Source organism: Siniperca chuatsi, linkage group LG7, assembly GCF_020085105.1.
Source record: "Siniperca chuatsi isolate FFG_IHB_CAS linkage group LG7, ASM2008510v1, whole genome shotgun sequence".
NCBI classification, from domain to species: domain Eukaryota; kingdom Metazoa; phylum Chordata; class Actinopteri; order Centrarchiformes; family Sinipercidae; genus Siniperca; species Siniperca chuatsi.
The window spans coordinates 16,925,211-16,945,129 of record NC_058048.1 but is presented as its reverse complement, the minus strand read 5'-3'; the positions used below and the strand labels follow the sequence as shown (position 1 = coordinate 16,945,129).

General features: G+C 41.7%; 1 protein-coding gene across 9 annotated transcripts in view; it reads left to right on the top strand.

The window, feature by feature from the left end:
* grik4 (glutamate receptor, ionotropic, kainate 4) overlaps window positions 1-19,919 on the top strand; it is a 317,151-nt gene that overhangs the window by 280,346 nt on the left and 16,886 nt on the right. For all 9 annotated transcript variants that reach the window (XM_044203352.1, XM_044203355.1, XM_044203351.1 and 6 more), the window contains 3 exons: window positions 5,686-5,793; window positions 14,205-14,408; window positions 17,035-17,148. In XM_044203352.1, coding sequence (XP_044059287.1) covers window positions 5,686-5,793; window positions 14,205-14,408; window positions 17,035-17,148 — 426 coding nt within the window. The remainder of the gene's footprint in view (window positions 1-5,685; window positions 5,794-14,204; window positions 14,409-17,034; window positions 17,149-19,919) is intronic.

Below are 19,919 nucleotides of genomic sequence, written 5' to 3'. Positions count from 1 at the left end.
TGTGTAATATGCATGTACATGCAAATTTATGTATATGTGCCTGAGTGCCTGCAAGTTTGCCTCTGTGTCTCTGTTTTTATCAGTCTGCGAAGTGCACCCTTGAATTCCTACCAAGACGCTCGATATAATGTAGCTACAGAACAACCATCGATGCATTGTAACCCTATAGATATTGTTTCATTTGTTCTCTCTTCTGGGTACAGACAGGTTTATACTCACACTCTGTTCTCCCAGCAGTATTGTTAGATTCCTTAAAGGATTCCCATTTGATATTACATTCATTGTGATCGTTTTGTTTTTTACTATTTTATAACTTAACAAGGGTCAACAAAACACTTGCATTTGATCTAATGTACACACTGTGCAATATACACATTAGCTTGCCTACAACTTATCCAGGGGAGTAAAGTAACTAAAAACAACATATGTATTGACAAATTAACAAGATATAAAAGATAGTAAGGCAAAATGTCAACAAATATACACATACACCTTTATTAATGCAGCCTCCCAGAATTCTGCGTAGGAGGTTTTAGCACTATATATTCTTGTTGTGGAGCCTTCGAGATATACTGAAACCAGAAATGAAAGTAGGAGTTCATGCTTAGACAATGTAATGGTGTCCATCTGCACAGTTGTTTTTTAGCTGCCGTAAATGTTGTTACAACATCATTTTAGTGATCCATACCACTCATCTTACATACTACACTTTCAGAAGAGTGAAGAGTTGGAATAGAGTAGGTTTGGTTGGAGGTAATGAGTGAGTTAGGATTGGAACACACCCCTAAAAGTCTTGCTGTAACCCCAGTATGTCTCCACTAACGTGGTCGCTAGAGATGAAGACATTTGGACAGTCAGTAGTGTTGGGATGCACAGGATGAGCAGGGACTGTGGCTGTGAGGGCATCCATTGTTTGCTGTCTGCTCTACTGGGGATGCAGCACTTGGAGAACATGCAGCGCTGCTTTGAAGATCTGCTCTGACAGCCGAAAGACCTTCTCTTAAACCCAGAGCTTGTGTGTCTCATTACGGCAATTGAACAAGCAATGCAGTTATTCACCATAATGCCAAATAATAAGTGTGCTGACTAGCTTTGGAATGAATTACCAGATCTGTTCAGAAGTAACAAACCCAGTTGAGACTGTTATGAAACAACAGATTTTAAATGTGTAACCAGGTCAACGTTTTCCACGCTTGCTTTTCTCCACTGCGAGGGATTAGAAGCTTCTTGACCAGCTGGAAATAATAGCAAGGAAATTGCAAGTATACCACACATCTGCTCCTTTTCTTCAATCAGCTCTAGAGTCACGACTGTGTGCTTTGTTCAGTCCTCTCTTTACAGTATGGCAGTGCCAACCACCTACACCACCACCTGTGTCTGTCTAGCCCCTGATGTTTGCCTACGGCGCCACCCTGATTAGTCTTATCCCTGTTGATGATGAGTCATACCAGAGAGAGCTTCTGTAAGAAGATAGCCCATTTTTCCCACTCACTACTCCATAGAGAAAACATGCATAACAGTTACACACAACCACAATACAGTGCCTCTGCTTGTCATTTGAACAATGTGATCATTGTGAGGCAGAGTGGGTGCCCTCTAAATATAACTGTCCTCTGTTTTGTTTTAACCGGGCGCGATAGCTGCTGATTCAACCAGCGGTAATGTCCGCCGATGGGTGGAAACAGCATCTACTTCAGCATATTTTCATCAAGCTGAGATAGCATAATGTTGCTATAAGAGCAATAAAAGTCCATCCTCAGAGGCCCATGAGGATATTATGCTTCTGCTATACACACAGCCACAAACAGGCATGCACACATGCAAGCAGACAGCCAGAAACGCACACACATTTCCGACAAGACTGATTTGCACCGCCGTGACACCTGAATGCTTTAGCCTCGGTGTAAGTGGGCTGTATGACATTATGCTTGATAATGGTAGCTATTGCTTCTCTCATATATGATGGATGCGTCTGTCACAGCGCAGTCTCGCCACACCCTATTGGATACGGCATTTTTCTGACAGGAAAATCAGCCAATCCTGACGCTTCAGTAAGCAGCCACCCTAATCTTTTCCTCGTGCTGTAATTCCAGGTTTCAGAATGAACCCTGGGTAATCCCTCGCAGGGTGCGTCGTTCCACTTGATGTCGCTTTCTCCGTCTCTCTCTTTTTCCATGCTCTCTCGCTCTTTCTCTTTATTTTGCACACGCATAAACTCACTCCCTCTCTCTCTCTCTCTTTCTCTCTCTCTCTCTGCATGTCTCTCTTTTTCTGTCTCTCAGTTGCTGTCTCTTTCTCTTGTTCTCTCCACCTCATGTTCTGGCTCCCTAGCTGGCTGCTCCTCATACTTTCTCATTGATTTTCTTTCCATTCGCCAGTCTCACCACACCTATTCAGTAAGTGATTGACATTCCCCTGTATCTTTATATTTCTCTCAGTCTTTTCCTTTTGCTCCTCTCCTATTCCCCTGTCTCTTATTATACTCTATTCTTCCTCCTGCCTCCCTGGTTCTCAGGAAAATAAATAGTGCACAGTACTCGTCAACAGTCTGAACTTTGTCTGGATTTGCCTAGATTCACTGGTTGTACTCCACAGTATATATTTATTTTAATTGCAGTGTAAATACCAAATTAATGACACTGCAAATGAGAAACATCAAGTTATAGCTATTTATATTGTTGTACACAAACACAGTCTGGTATATGGCAAAATGCAGCTTCCTCTCTGTATGATAAAAGCTGATGAGTCTAATAGATTCTTGGGTAGTGCTGCGTGTATAATGAGGTTTTATGGAATGGTTCGGTGCTATTGCTTCGCCAGGATTAATGCGATGGTTAGGGTTCCTTTCCCTTTAGAGTTTGCACAACCTACAGAATTATTACAAAATGTGCTCCAAGGGAAATGACATGTAAGATTACTGGTGTTCTTTCCTGGACATCAGATCAATGGCAACTGTGTTGCGCTCTGATTAATATTTCATCAATTGAATTAGTTGTGTATTAATGTCTCTCCAACTTTTAGACTAGACTCTGTTGTCATCTTTTCATCCTATTTCTGCTATATAATGAGTAACCTGCCATTTTTATTGCACAAATCAATAATATAAAGTATAATTTATTGCAAAAAGTCTTAGAAAGAATAATTACAACATTAAAGGTTTTCAGTCTATTTGATAAATGTCACAGTGCGTTTGCTCCCGAGCGTGCATTCCTGCCTACATTAGCTGATGTATACATCTTCTTTCGTGTTAGTCGAAGTGACTCACAGACAGTACAGCTCTATTTTCTCCCCCTCCCAGCTCAAAGAGAGTTAACAGCAGGGCCACCAAAGGGCCAGTTCCGCCCCTGCTAGCATATGTTTCTTCTCCTTTCCTGCTCACAGCTCCCTCAGCTCCCTCTCTCTCCACCTCCTGTTCCTGGGCAGGAGTCACGGTGCCACCCCATCCCATTACCCTCGCAGTGACCCCCATGCTCAGACCTTTGGTAACACCTGCTGAGCCCAGCCAAGCTACAGACTGCCACCTACCACCACCTCCACAAGCACTGTCAACTGATTGTGTATGCTGATTGCTGGACACCATATTTCACAAGTCCCTTTTTGGTCATGCTACAGTATGTTCACATTTTCTCCCTCTCTGTTTCTTGAGGCCATCATCAGCGGAGTGTGTTGTGCACGGGGTTTGGGGAGCGCTAGTCTATTTGTGTGAGCAAGGTGCTGTTTCTCCCAACAAGTACACCAGAGGAAATGGAAGGAAAGATCTTTTTGATCATATACTCTCAAAGGAAATCTTTGATTCCGGGAGCTCTTTTTTTATATCTCACATCTGAATTCATCATCAGTGTTAGGAGAGTGGTTAAACAGCTTCCAAATGTAGGCATTGATCAACATGAATAGGTTGAAATCTCTTGAGAATTTTGGCATTTTAGCCTTGAAACACACAAGCTTGGATAGCTTTGTTTACTGTAGCTTTTTTTTTTAAATCAGACTTCAATCACTGATCCTCTAACAGTTTATCCTGTCCGGTCTGACTCCAACCAACGAGGACATTCCCATAGGTTTTCTAGCATGTAATCAGAGAACTCATTCCAGTGACATAGATTGAATCACACCAACAACGTATCGAGGCCAAATTAGATGCCATATTTTCTCATTTACTCCACCCATATAATATTCATAATGGAGGGAGGCTGATTATTATGATAAGGGATATTATTTCTCTACAGTCTGGCAATGTTTACATAATGAGGTAGATTACAGAATTTGAATGTAAATGACTGAAAATAAAGTGTTTTGAATTGGCGTCATTTTATTTCTCCGTGAGCTTCACAGGTTGTTTTTTGAAATATTGAATGAAATGCTGAAATTGCTGCCTTTTTTCAACTACTTTCACTAACAATAAGACACACTGTATTCTTATTAGCAACACAGTAGGCAGGATCTTAAAATATCCCTCATATATTAAATCTAAACAGGAGATAAGTCACATCAATGCAAGTTACACAAACTAATAAAAAGACATATTTTGCATGTTATCTTGATCTTGATTTATCTTGAGGTTATCTTCTGTGCCAACACATACAGCAACTGCTCCGTTTATTATTGACATTGAAAGTGTGTGTTTCTGCGTCAGCTGCATAAATGAAATTATATCTTGTGAAGCTAACATGATAAGGAAAGGAAAATTGTTTTGCTGATAGTTCTGCCCACGTTGTGTCACCAGTGTCACACGTCTTACCATATAATCACCAGATGTATTGCAATTTTGAATGTGAATAATAAAGATCTCATACAGTACACCACAGCACAGGTAGAGAGTAAATTGGTAGTCAGTGGAAAAGTCAAAGATCTGTTGTCATGTCAAAACTAAGAAAAGCACTTTGTTTTACTGGACAACTTTGCATTTTTCACTTTATCCAATACTTGGACAGGTTTTAATAAGCTCCAGGGTTGCAGAATTTTCTCAGCCATTTCCAGAGCCATGTAAATCCTTCAAGGTCTGAGCATACAAATCACAGTTTTTTTCCTGTCAATGCCATTACAGTAAAATGGAGGTGAGTAAGAGGAATGTGTACCTGAAGGCAGCAAGAGGCAAAGTAGATTTACAAAATGCTCATGTTTGCAGAGACTGCCATCATGGAGTTGGTGATTGACAAACTTGGGTCGAGCAAATAAATGAATGAAACAGGAGATGTCACATTAAGCGGAGATGGGAGAAAATGTGAGGTGGAGGTGTGAATCCCCAGCTGTAACGAAAATGAGAATGTGGCTCTGGGCCACAGGATTTGCCGGTAATTGGTTTAATGAATGCATTCTGTTGCCTCTGATTGAACACATGCCCTGTGCTCGCTCCTCAAGGAGCCACACATGTTTTCTCTGTTTCCTCTTGCAGCCTCGCTAACTTTTGCTATCCCCTTGTCTCACAATGTGGTGATCTGTCCACTGCTTTCTCTCTGTCCTGTCTTTTGTGAAGGTCATACTGATTCTCCTTTAGAGAAAAGGGAGGCGATTAAGCACAAATTGTTTCTACTGGCCTTTTCCAGCTGATGGACTTATCTGACTAGTGACTGATCTGTTTGTTTGTGTTTGTGTGTGTGTGTGTGTGTGTGTGTGTGTGTGTGTGTGTGTGTGTGTGTGTGTGTGTGTGTGTGTGTGTGTGTGTGTGTGTGTGTGAATGTCTCTTTGCAGATTGGCCTGTGGCATTCTGAAGATGGACTGTCCATGGAGAGAAAGCTTCCATCAATCAATGTGACAGACACCCTCTTCAACACTACTCTTACCATCACGACAATATTAGTAAGTACTACTGTATGCACACTGATTTGCATGTCATTTTATTAGCTCAACTCCTGAGCTGAGCTACATGTGGCTGACATTCTGTGGTTGACAGACAATTACCATATCAAAAGCCCATTTTGTGTTTTCAGATCCAAACTCGGTCCTCTTGGGATCAGAGGAACTGATTGTTTTGCCTTGACTACTTCAGATGAAGCTACATCACACTGCATCAGCAGGCGCTAATAATTCACCATGTCAGCCATTCTCAGCCTCTGTTGTAATTATAGATCCTGTGAGTTCCCACTACCTCACTATGCTACCTGTTACAAGGGATGCAATTTTTAAGAAATGTCCTTAATTACCTGCCTTGTTAATGACCAGTAAACCTTAAAAGCTTATGAAATAACAGTTGACATCCAAGTAAATTGGATATTTGAATCATAAATTAAACAAGTAAATTATTCAGATAAAAAAGGAAACAATACTATCACCCAAAACTGCTGCTCCTGCTCTGCCTGTCAGTATTTAACAAGTGGCCAAACAAAATTCAAATGAGTAAGCATAATAACTCAAAGCACAATTTGCAGGCTTTATTGGAGAACAAATAGGTTGACAGTAAACACGTAGGGCGCCTAAAACATCTCAATCTTGTATTAATGGAAAGGACTATAGAGCTTCAATATGACTGAATCAAACTAGTTTGTACAACGTTTTGTCCCACCATGTCTTTAAGCAAAAATGTTTATAGCTGTTTTCTGAATGGCCACACTTTAAGGTGGGGCAAAAAGCCTACTGTCATCACTTCCTCCCCAATCTCTATCCAAGAGTTCTGTTCCTTTTGCAGGTTTATCGTAGTCTTGACGCATTGAATTGTAAATACAGTATGGAGATAAGATGGTGAGCGCTTTCAGACAGTCTTTCCTCAAACTTTATGATGTTGCGCAGGTTATACCGAAAAAGAAGGTGGTAGTTGTGTATAGAATCAAAGAGAGTTTGAGAGAGAAGTTCAGATATTGCATGTTGTCTCATCTGCGGACACATAGCTAATCGCTGCATGAAATGGGCGTGCTTGTTAGATTGTCGCTTTCAGAAAAATGATGGTATACAGGCCACCAAATTTCAACATCGGAAAGGTGTGCGTAGAGGTGGCTTAAGATGCTGTTTGATGATCTGGTTTGGAGTATATTGAACCTTATAGCCTACAAATGCCTACAAATATATAAACTAGAACTCCTGGTTATTATTTATTAGCTTATAAACATGGTCAGTGGTGAGTCATAGGCTGTTCACTGTAACTCCTTCTTAATAAAAACTGTATAGTAATTCAGCACAAGTCCAACAACTGAAACACATATTGAGCTAATGTGTAAGCGATGCACAAATGTCGCTGCAACTTTGCACAGTTAATATTTTCTTGACGGATCCAGTTCTTAACAATGATTAATTGCTTATCAATGAAATCACCTACCTGTTTTAATGAGTAGAGCAGATGTGTTAAGAATTTCCAAACCTTGTGAAAAGAATGCTGTTGATAAGCTCGCCCTTTTCTGTTTTACAGTAGCTTTGATGTGGCTTCTGTATATTGACGTGATGCTGTAAAACATCAAAGGTGACAAATAGAGTTGTGTAAGAACTGCATAAGCACACACAAACCTGTCACTCGCCCAGCTCCTCCTCCTCCTCGCTGATGAATCAGACAATAAGACACAAAGTAGCTTGTAAGCAGTGGCAATTGGACCAATGTGTTATTCTGAGTGGCTGGCTTATCAGCTGCAGAGCCGTGGGAATGAGGCGAGGACATATTGCCATATTTCGCCACTGAACGACTCACTGGTCTCATTGAGACTGATTGGGATTCAGATGGAATGGTCCATTTCACACAGGAGGGGAAGGGTGCGGGGGGAGGATGAGGATGTGTATGTGTGTGTGTTTGGGTTGAGGGGGAGTACAAATAAGACAATGTTTTCGCAACAGAAAGAGGGTGTGAAAGAAAGAATTGGCCGAGCACTGAGCTTTGATTTCACTTTGGAGATATAGAGTCCCTGGACCAAACTTCGGAAGCCACCAAGGAGCAATTTTCAGTGCCTATCACAGCTCATTCATCATGGTGTGATTGCTGTGTCACTGTTATCTCGCTTGTGGGCGGCAGACGAGCCACAGCTGAAAGCCTCCGTAAGAATTCCTTACCTGTAGCACTGGCCTGGGAGACTGTGTGTGTGTTTGTGTGTGCTTGCAGTATTTATGGATGCCTTCTACCAAGAATTTCTGTGTGTATGTTTAGTATTTGTTTGCTCGTGTGCACTCTTGACATGCTCACCTGGCCTTTACAGGGCTGTTTCATTACACCTACACACGGCCGACCTTCCCACTTCAATTTCATCAACAGCTTTAGGAAAGAAAAAAACGCAGTCGCAGAATTGATTATCACTTTACTGCTGGGCCACAAGCCATGTGTTTGTAATCATTGATTGAGTTTGTTACAGGCACTGTTTAGGTCTTAGTAAAATAATGTCTTTGTACCCTCAGTAGCCATACTGATGTAATAGAAAAAGCCCATTTTATCCTCAAGATAAAATTCCCTTGGCTGTGTTGTTCTAAATCGTGTGTGGTATTGTGGTTTCTCTCTGTTCTGAAATACAGTAGTTTGTGAAGCAGTAGAAAGACTAATCTGTTTTCATTTCTATATTTTCAGAATTTTCGTATCCCAGGCGATTTGCATTGCAATTGTGTAACTGATGGATTTTCAGAGCTACATGTTATCGTCTTTTCAAGTGGAGCTTGTGGATTTTTTAAATAAAAGACATCCTATTCTTTTTTGTGGAGACCCAATTTACAATTCCAAGGCTAAACTGGAATCAAGCAGCATCAATAATAATAACTAGACTTGCATGCAAGTATACCGGCATCCATGCAACCGATGCAACCCAGAACCGAAGGCTCTGAAGCCGAGAGCATCACCGAGCAGTGCTCCAAACAGGCGGTGTAACCTGTGTTTGTCCTGGTCATGTGTGCCCTCCCTGCAAAAGCTGAATACCATCAACCACCACCACTTCCCATCAAAAATACACATCCCACATCCATACACATTCACATAGATACCCACATAGAGCCACCGACCCCCTCCCTCTCTCCATGCACACAAACACACGTTACGACAGCCAATGTCACACAGGTCAACAATTTTGAAATCAACATTCAAGTTTAAAAAAATAATTCAGTTTAAAAGATTTTAACGTCAAATATTTTTTTATGAAGCTACAACAGCACAGAGGGTGGATAGTAATAAAATACTCATCTGAGCATAAAGCCACCAATATATGTAGAGCACCTTTCAAACCCCCCATGCCCCCACCAATTCCACAAACACACACACACACACACGCACACACAGTTGAGTGAGAGATTTTTCTTTCTTTTTTTTTTCACTTGCTACATGTAAACACATGGTTAGTATGCCAGCAGCTAATCATTAAACAGTCTTGGGTGTTAATATATCACTCATTTAATTAGGCTCTTACTACTCACGCTCAGTGCTCAAAGAATTCTGGACTCCTTGTTATTCCTCATTTCTGAAAGAAATCAAATGGAGCAGAGCTTTACCTGTATGGAAATCTCTCTTTGGTGCCAGCTTGCTGCCATTGTTAGGGAATTATACCGTCTCAATATTTAAATCCCGACTGCTTGTTAAAGCCTGAAACCTACTTGAAGTCCCTCCTGTAAGAGCCATTTTCTGCTTTTGTCAACTACAGCACTCTCTGCCATTCTCTCAGTTTTCCTGCAGACTACTTTTGTGTCACTGAGTGCTCTCATATCCACTCACATACATATTGGTAAGAGTTCAACAGCGCACATAGTGCCATCTGATAAAAACAGACACAGAGGCAGATTTGCTGGCACATGGGCTCAGTGGCGCTGAGGCATGTGCACATGAATTTGCACGCACAGACACAAGATCTGTCCCCATTTCTTGAGGTTTGTGTTTCCTTATTCTCTCTCTGTTTTAATCTCATTGGTATTTCTATTTTCTGCCATTTATTTACTGTCAAGCACAAAACCGTTTGTTGAAATTTGCTTTATAAAAAATTTACATGACCTGGCCCTTTTTCTAATGCCCCAGTATTTCTCTGCGTATTGAGTTTCTGTGGCTCTTCTTCAAACAGGACTACAGAACCCTGTGAGAGAATTATATCTCAGCTGCCAGTTTGCTGGGCTCCGGAGAGCAAGTTTTTAAGGATAAGAAAACAATTGGGGAAAGTGAGGAGGGTTGTGTGAAGACATCTTGAACACCCTGAGGTTTTAAAAGGGGAAACTCCACTGTGGTGTGTGAAGTTGAATTTGAACAACACCCACTGGTGCACCTGGCGCTCTGTGTCTGTATGTGTGTGTATGTGTAATTGCTTGTGCATATGTAAGAGTGTGCTTCTTCCTCCAAAGTTATCAGTCCGCAACCAGACTCCTCATGGCCTGGGAATAAGAGGCTGCTTTAAAAGTCTGTATTTCTTTATAGCTTTAAACTCATAGCTTTATTGCTGTTTTGCTGTGGTGTGCAAAAGAAGGTAGATGGAATTTCCTTGTGATTTTGTCTTCATAGAAGACAGCACTTTCATACCCCTGCATAGACTTTTCACACCTTTTATATAGTTATTTTTATATGATTTTGTTCTTCATAGAGGCTTCTAGTGGAAGTGGTTCTTTCAATTATTTTTTTGTCAGTGTTTGGTGGAAGTTTTTAGATGAGTATGAACAGCAGCAGATATATCAACTTTTAATAGCAGTTGTGCTTCCATTTCTGCAACCCAGCACAGATCTGGTTAATAGATGGTTTTGACTGGACATTTTTATCGAGCCACCAATAGAAACTAAGGAGAAATGACAAAGAAAAAAGCAGAGTAAAGGGGGAAAACATTTTGGCTTGATAACAGTCAGACAGTCACTGTGTTATTGACTGCTGTTGGGTTTTTACTGTTGTGATTGATGTTGTATTTGCCAGGTCTGATTTTATTAGTCTGTCCTTAACCAGGTCAACACAGAGGGATGGAGTGAAGACAAGATACAAAGGCAATATTTTCTAGCTTCCTAATGAGGGAGGCCATTAGTTATAAATACAGAATGGTTTTACCGTTCTTCACACACATAAATCAACAAGAAGCTAGAAAGTGAATTACGGTTTTTGCTTAATTAAGTGTTGTGGTAGGACACAAACATGCATTCATCCACGCACATTACTGGTCCTCTGTTCTGTTGGTGTGAAGAGGTGTTAAGTGACTATAGCAGGTTTGTGTGTTTCTTCATTTCTTCCCTGTCCCCCAGTCTGGCTCGCGTTATGAACAAAATGTCTATGAAAGCCATGAAAACCTCTGTAATAATGTTGCGGAAATTGGAAGGAGAGTGAAAACTTCTGACTCAGTCTGCCTTGACTGCAAGTCGGTGCTTGAAAAGCTTTAGCAGTCTGTGAGCTGTGAAATTAACATTTACATGTATATTGTGCCTCATGCATGCTGAAACATGAGCATGCAAACATGTCACGTTAGGCCGGTGAGGTGACGTGTGTGGCTGTTTTAAGGAGTTAATGAAGAGACAGATAGATTTACTTGTATAGATTTGTACATACAGTCACTAACTGGCTGAAAACTTGACTGACTCTGAGCCGAAGAAGCATTTTGTTTTTTCTTCTGCTTCTTAAAGGACAAGGCTAAATATATGCTATTATTTTGTTATTGTCAATCAATCCCATGACAAGGCTAAAACCTTAGCAGAGACCACTCGTTCCTACTGAAGACATAAATCTTTAAAAACAAGAATGTATAGTTTTGTTTTTTAAAAAGGATAAATCTTTTCCTCAAAGTTTTAGCACAAACAGGAGTAAACAGTGAATTTAGGGAGAGACCATGGTTTTTTTTAAATATTGAAAAAGTGAATAGCAACTTAAAGCACAATTTAAGTTGTGTTTACTGTGTTAACATTTGACCAAAATCACATCTTTTCCAAACCTTAACCAAAGCGCTGTTGTTGCCTAACCAGAGACTGGACTCAGGACACGAACCCCAGTGTCACAGTCACACACCATCCCACCCGACTACCTCCCCATGACTTGCTTGTGGTACAGAAATGTAGCACTTCCTTCACTCAAAAAAGTTTGAAAATAATGAACCTTATGAACATAATCCAGGAACCAATTACATTTTCGCAGCACAGTGTAATTAAGAAAACAAATTAGTATTATAGAAATGTAATTTCTAGGAGACAGGGTTGGGATTTGGTGCGCTAGTGAGTATTTACAACACCAGAACGCTGTATGCGCCCTCAACTCAAAATAAACTACAGTGACCATGTTCATTGTGAAGAGGAAACATGTCACCCAGTGCATTGTGTGGCTCATTGATGGGTTTTTAATATTTTTTGCACAGCAATGGAGGTCTATGGCACAGAGGAATAAGCTATATTGGGCACAGTTTTGATCTTTTCATGGGATTTGTTGACAATAAGAAAAGAAAGAATATCACCAAACTTATCCTTTAACATACACATGTGCAGCTCATTTACTCTCACATTACTGTATCTTGTAATATAGTCTTTGTCATATACCTCTGTAAGACACTGCAGGTTATTGTTTCTGTACATCATGTCTGTGTAATCGAACTATGAGCCTGGTTAGATAAATTGAATCCATATGCAGATTCTAGGTGCAGAGTTACGCAGACAGAGAGAGCCGATCAGTAGTCATTTTATTCTCTTTCTTATCACAGCAGAACAGGAGGCTGTGGACTGTCCAGTGATGCAGCGAGAAAGAGGCAAAGCTGCCCAATCCGGTGTCAAAATGATCTGAACCCCCCTCTGTACGCAGCTACAGGTGGAACCAAGTGGTTACTATGACAACAGGGCAAGTCACAGTAACAGTTGTGCCACCTGATGTGCACCAGGTTCTTAAATGTTCCCATTTTCAGTAACTACTATTTTTGTGGCTTTCACTTTGAGGCAAATCAGTCACCAGTCAACCAGCTACCACACAAATAAGAATTTCCAGCTGTGGCGATGACAAAACAATTTCACTTCTATTCCAGTTCTCAAAATACAGCACCCCAACACCACTGCTTATGCTTCTCCCTTCTGAAAGCTGTCACAGTGGCTTTGAATGGCTTACAAACATGAACATGTGTGGTGACATACACACACACCGCTGTAGGCATTTATGTTAACCGAAGTAGTCGACAGTCTCTCAAGGTTAAGCAAAAATTTGCAAGCTGGTATATTTTTTGCATAAACAAACTTGTGTTGTTACAAAAACACTAAATGAAACTTCTATTCACAACAATAAAGAAAACAGAACTTTATATTCCCTTTGTTTTGTTTATTTTTCAGAAACAGAGAGTGTCAGCACGAGAAAATGCTTAGACTTGTTAATCGTTGTTATCTGATGTCAGGTTGCCAAAGTAAGTTAGTTTTAGCTGGATTCACGAGCTGAGTGCAGGGAAAGAGCAACAGCAAAGTGGTACATAACGCTGTCTTTTTTTATGATGTAGTGGAGCCTGAGCACACCAGTTTGACAGTTGCATTATTTGAAAAATAGCACAATAACGGTGCCTCCGAAATACATCACTGCAGGGCTCTTTAAATCTTCCTACAACATCAACTAAATGACAAAACGAGACATAAATAAAGAGACAGCCAAACAGAGAGTTGGTTCTCTAAAAGACAAGTTGTAAATAGGTGTGTGTTTGGGTGTGTGTGTGTGTGTGGTGAGAAGAAAACTGCTTTTGTTTCTTATTCACTTTTTGCAGGATTTTACAGATTAGCAAGTGTCTGTCTCTTCCTGATTTTAGTGCTTGGCTCTGCTTCAAATCCACAAATCTCAGTTTTCATTATAGGTAGTAAACCTGATGTGAACTATGACCTCCAAAGGACATATGTGATGCTTCCACCATTCTTCCTGACTGTAAAATCTTTAGTTAGGTTCTGTAAAGCAATCACATTTTTTCACGTTTCACGTTTACATAAAGTTGTGGGGGCTTTCAAGAGATAGATTTTTTTAAATAATCATCAAAATTTAAGCAACAGAGTCTAAGATATCCTGACTTTTTGTCTCAAGTAAAGGTCGAGCCCCCAAAAACACTGAATCCTACATTTCCCATAATGCAACTCAACAGCGTATTTCGTCTCTTTCGACTCTTCCTGTCAGTTATTTTTCAGACCACAGACAGAAATTTCAACCACAGAAGACTTTTTTTTTCTCAGCTGCATACAGTTCCCTGTGACAAGTAAACTGAATTTGATGTGTAACAATAGTATAGTGCCTGTATGATGGTATTGATTCTGTATGAATTGTGTTTCCTGTGACTACAATATGTTAGTATCTTGTCTATGCTCCGTCTTGCTTTGTCACACACTGTCAGTTGGACAGTCTACAATGCAAACCGTGTGTGTTTTTGCAGGAGAATCCATATGTGATGCTGCGGCCGAACCACCAAGAACTGGAGGGAAATGACCGCTACGAAGGCTTCTGTGTGGACATGCTGAAGGAGCTGGCAGATATTCTCAAGTTCAAGTATCGCATCCGTCTGGTGGGGGACAGACTGTACGGGGTTCCTGGAGCCAACGGAACATGGACCGGCATGGTCGGGGAGCTCATCTCAAGGGTATGTAGATATATACACATGCACAGACCGAGGTGTAGCTTGCAAGCAAGTCCTACAACCATACATTATCATATTTATCACATCATATATACATTGTAAGCACACCAATGTCCAAAGCATGTCCTAGAGGCACTCACATGCACAAACACAAAAGTGTATCGCTCAGCTCTCAGTCTAAGTTCACAGCTAGCAGCTTTCCTTCACGTCATACACTCTTTTTTTTCATTCCACAGTTGGCCTTTTCAGCTTAAGCATTGTATTTTCCAAAACAGTCACGGCTTGTTGGTGGCTTGTTCCCTGTCAGCTCCTTTCCGTAAGCCTTCTGAACTGACCTTAACAGACTTTTCCTACTGAATCAGTCTATGTTGTTGCTGTTAAATCTCTAAATGAGGTCTTACACTCTTCCAGCCACGCTGTATGTAGCTGTTAACAGGCAGATATGGTTACATAAGGGAGCTGAGGGGAGAAGAGAGGGAGGAGAAGAAATGAAACAGGCGTAAAAAAGTGAAGAAGAAGGCTGGGGTGAGGAAGAGAAAAAGAGGAATAAAGTAGAGAGGGATTGAGCCAATCCTAAGAGGTGATCTGTCTTAATTCTGTGGGCTAATGGAGGGCAAAGCCATTAAGTATGTAAAGCAAGGAGTGCCTGCTCTTGTTATTGTCACAGCCTGCCACTGCCCTCGTCCCCTGTAAATTGCCTGTGGAAGGCTGACCTTCAGAAGGGCCATGGTTGAAGTTTACATGCGTCTCTGACAGCAGCTTGAGCTGTGGAGTGGCGTGGTGGGGGACGGACAAAAAGTCAAGAAGTGCATGAGAGGGATTTGACGTGAGATGGAGGATGTCTGGAGAGATGTTGCACAGTGGACAGAAAGGCTTGAGCTTGTTTAGTTAAGGGCTTAGAAAGGAATGGGAAAGATGGCATAGCAAAAAGATTGTGAATGAAAACAAAGGAACAGCCATGGTTGTTGGTCCAGTTTAATGGATACATTGAAAGGATATAAAATACATGCTGGTAGCAGCAAAGGAGGACAGCCTGAGGTTATTCTGGACAACAGATACCTGTGTCCCTGCCTGTACTATTCAGACTAAACACAATTTCACTGTGTGAGGGTGATTAGTTTGACAGGTGTCAGACAGCCTGAGCCAACAATGAGACATGCCAGGAGGAATCCAGACCAAAGTCTAAGTACAGTATGTCCTGGTTCCTTAATCCACAGTGCTGCAGTTAGAGAACAGAGGCATACAGCATCTCCAAAGACTAAACTCTTGAAGTCAAATGCTACATCCTAGAGGGTAATGTTTAATTCATCCCTCACATTTACAAGTTTTATTTTGTCCTCTTTTACTGGGTTAGCATGATATGATTGAAAGCAAGTGGAAACAGGTATGATGCAACATTACAAGTTCAGTTATACTAGAAGGCATAACAGCAGGTAGGCAGAGGAATCCAGTAATCAATATTAATATTCTATCATCACATAAATATTTCAGTGGCTGTTACGACGTACGCGCATGTTCATTTTTCAAAGGATCATTGACTTTCTTTGTTGAAATTGCCTGGATGGTCGTTCCCTGCGAGTGGCTTCGTTCCAGCACTGGGAGCGGACTTTCAAACAATGGAGAGAGAGAAAAGATGAGGCAGAGGCTGGGCACAGCTGATGATGGCGGGTCAAAGCCTGTGGGCCGGGGATAGGGCAGCAGGAGACATTAGGCTTTGGTGTGGAGTGTAGGCTGGGGTGAGGGTAAAGAGGTGGAAATTTTAATTGTAATGCACTAATTGAAGCACAGTCAGAGTGGGATTAGGACTTTTAGTTGAAGCTCTGAATGTCGTCTGGTAGCGTTTTAAACCAGTTCTAAAGGTTAGAATAATTATGGAAAGAAAACCAATCCATTTTCACATCACATCCAAATGGATGTTGTAGCAAAAAACGCTCTTTCAAGTACGTCAGATGCCCTTCCCCCTGTCTCTCTTTCCTGAGTGTTGTGGATTTTGAGTGGCGTCTGCAGTGCTGCAGCAGAGCTCCTTCCTCCTCACTCTCATCCTCCCATTACTCTCCCGTCTCCCCAATCCTCTTAGTTCTCCTGCAGCGGACAAAGAGCAATGCTTGTTGCTTTCACTCTTTGCTCCTCAGGGAGATGAAAAATCCCTTGCAGTTGCACTTTGCTGGCCTGTATTATTAGTAGGGAGTCATCCAGTATTCAGCGTACATTGACCATTTCTACGTGTGTGTGTGCGTGTGTCTGTGTGTTGCTAAGTGTGTGTTTTACCAGCAGCTGCTTTGTCAAGTGATTTGTCTTGACAGTGTTCCTGTGGCCGGCCACAATGGTTATCCTGAGCTCTCTTGTGCCCTACACACACACACACACACACACACACACACACACACAGTGCCAATGCTGGATTATCCTCACCACAGATAGTGCCGTTGGCGGACAAAGAGGCTATGGATACAAAAGGGCATTATTAGGGAATTTGCATCTAGTAGCCCACTTCTTATGTCATCCTCGTCTTCTTTTCAAGCGCTTATATTATTGGTTATGTCACAAACGTATGTTACGTCCTTACAGCTATGTATGCCTTAGGCTGTGTGTTTACATGATGTGATTCTACTCGCCCTCTGTGTTTCAGAAAGCTGACTTGGCAGTCGCAGGCCTCACCATCACAGCAGAGCGTGAAAAGGTCATCGACTTCTCCAAGCCCTTTATGACCCTCGGCATCAGCATCATGTACCGCGTCCACCTGGTGAGTTACCTCCCACCAGCCCCCACACATACCCACTCTAACCGATTGAACTGGCTCTCAGCTTGAGGACGTACTACAGCAGGCTGTCAGACTCTACAGGCCAAAAGGGAGAGTGGTTCTTTTCCAGCCATTAGAAAAGGCTATCTCTCTTAGTTAGTAGTTAAATCCTTCCACAAACTCTCCTCTGTTGCACCTTTTCGCCGCCTTTACCTCAGCTGCTCCATTTCCCCTGCATCTGTGTGTTTTCAAGGCTATACACTCCTTTTCCTTCTTTTCTCCCCTCCTCCAACCCTTAGTCCTGTTTTCTTGCTTCTTCTTTATGTTCCCAACATCCCTTCCCTTCTGTCCCTGCAGTCTCAACTTTTTTATAGTGTCCAGTTCTCTTCACTTCTCCTTTGTTTGCCTATTTCCTCCGTCTGTTGCTGTGGCCCCCCATCCTGCCAGCACCAGATGGCATGTTTTACTGTGTGAACTTCCTGATAAACGTAGCAGTTTCACAGTTGTTTTCTGCTTGCCCTCTAATTGGGTTTGGCCATCTTATTCACACGAGCGATGCCCTCCATGATCCGCAGAGAGCAAGCCCAAGCAAGAAACAGTGAAGCAACAGCAGTGCAGGTGGAAATGAGCCAGTGTGTGCAGAGTCAGTGGCCCATTAATCATCAGTCCCCCCTCCCCAAAACCCAAGGTGACACAGCGGGGCCCAGTATGGCACTGGCCACAGTCCTCACTGAGGTGTTCTGGCACGTAGGCTAGCTTACATTAGTGTAGTATCCCAGAAGGGTGTTTACTCACATTCCCTCTTGCTCCTGTCTCCCCCTCTTGTAAACCTCCCTCCTTCTCACCTTCCCATAGTCTGCACGCAGCACTAATAGGTGGAGCAGTGAGGGACTCAATTGAGCGCCAACAGTTGGGGAGAATCAATCGATGTTCGCAGCAGGTGCAGTGTTAAACAGGCTGCTGGGTCGTGTGTCACCTCTGAAGTGGGAGGCAGCAGGCGGGTGGCAGCATGAGGAGGTGTTATGGAGCTGATGTCCCTCAGGGCTGGCACACAGAGTCACAGAGTTGAATTAGCACAGACTTGACCCAGTTGACACCATATTCCAGGATAAGAGGTCAATAAGAGAGAAATTAAGAAAGCAGTTATTATTAAGATAAAGCACTGGTGTATGGACATTTTGAAATGATAAAGAGAGAAATGAGAAAGGTACAAGATAAGAGGCAGGCAGGTGTTCCTTGTCTTCGTCTCTCTCTCTGCCACCATCATTTCCTCATGCACTCTTAACTCTCCCATTGCCCCTTGCCATTTTCTCAGATCTGATTCAGGGGGTCCCTCGGCATGGCTCTAAAATTCAATATTTGAATTTCTGTGACTGCACTTGTTTAGTTCTAATCCACTGACTATTGATCTGAGGCACAGTAATTTCTACAGGGGGGCTGCTGCTTATTTCAAACTTTAAATGAAAATTTCAGTCTGATCAATAAGAATGGCGAATGCAATAAAATAAAGGCGCCTGTTGGGTATTAATTACCCATAGACTATTGGCCATTTAATCTCCCTCTCTCCTCTTTGTCACTATGTATGTATTATATGTCTGTCTGTCTCTGTCTCTCACACACACTGTTTTTCTTGTTTATTGTGCATCTTTGTGTCTAATTTCTATTTATTAAGGCTGTAAGACTTATTTATATTCTGAACCAATCAATATGGACATTATTTTTCTCAATAACAACAATATAGTAAAAGGCATATTCCTGTTTTGGGAAAATTACTTGTGTATTATAAAGCTATCTCTCTGTTGCCCGAACATCACTGCCTTTAAGCACAATTCAATCCAAAGGCAGCAAAACTAATTCCATTCATTTCCTGTATGAAACAACAGAAAGAAGCAACAAACCTGGACTGAAACTCCACTGGTTCACTGGTTCCACTCTAAAAACTGTCAACTGTCATAATCAACTTTTCCGTGGAGCATTCAGAAACAGACAAATCACAACACTTAATTACCTGTCACATGATTTTGTGTCAGTGTTTTACGTTACACAAAACGACAGGGGATCTGATTATCTGCCTTGTCTGTCTCATTCTGTTGGATGATTTCTGGGGCACCGTATTGAAATATAAAGTATAGGAACAAATTTCAGACAGCCTGCAGCTTGTCTGCATAAGACAAGCTCTACCTGTCTAGGTTTTCCAGCTGTCTTGCCTGACTATTTTGTGGCCAGTTGGGGATTTGTAGTTGGTCTGTATACAATCATGTAGTACTGTATATTATATGGTGTGTGTGTATGTGGTTTGAGGCCAAATAAAGAAATTTGATTTGCTTTCACAGACAAATCAAAAAGCACACCTTCACCTTAGCAGCCAGTACAGTGTGTGAATTGGACGTCAGAGTTATGAACCCAGACATAACCTAGAGCTACTGTCAGCTTCTTCTCATAAAAACCATCCCTCCCCTTACATTCATCATCTGTACAACAAAAAGCCACATATGCTGTAACCCCAAGATCCCAACACTCTGTGGTCCTATATATCTGTTCCAGTTCCATCATTTAAACATTTCCCATTTTGAGAAATGTGCGACAAAGTAAGCGTATGTGTGTGTTTAAGAGCAGTGCTTAATTAGACATAGTTAGAGTTAATTAGGGGTGTGTCAGATTCAGCAGCTGCCCTGAGGGTAGAGCACGGCATACAGAGCTTTATTGACTCTCTGGCCACACATTACCTCAGACAAAATGACACCGTCACAAACACATGTAGACCTGCGCGCACA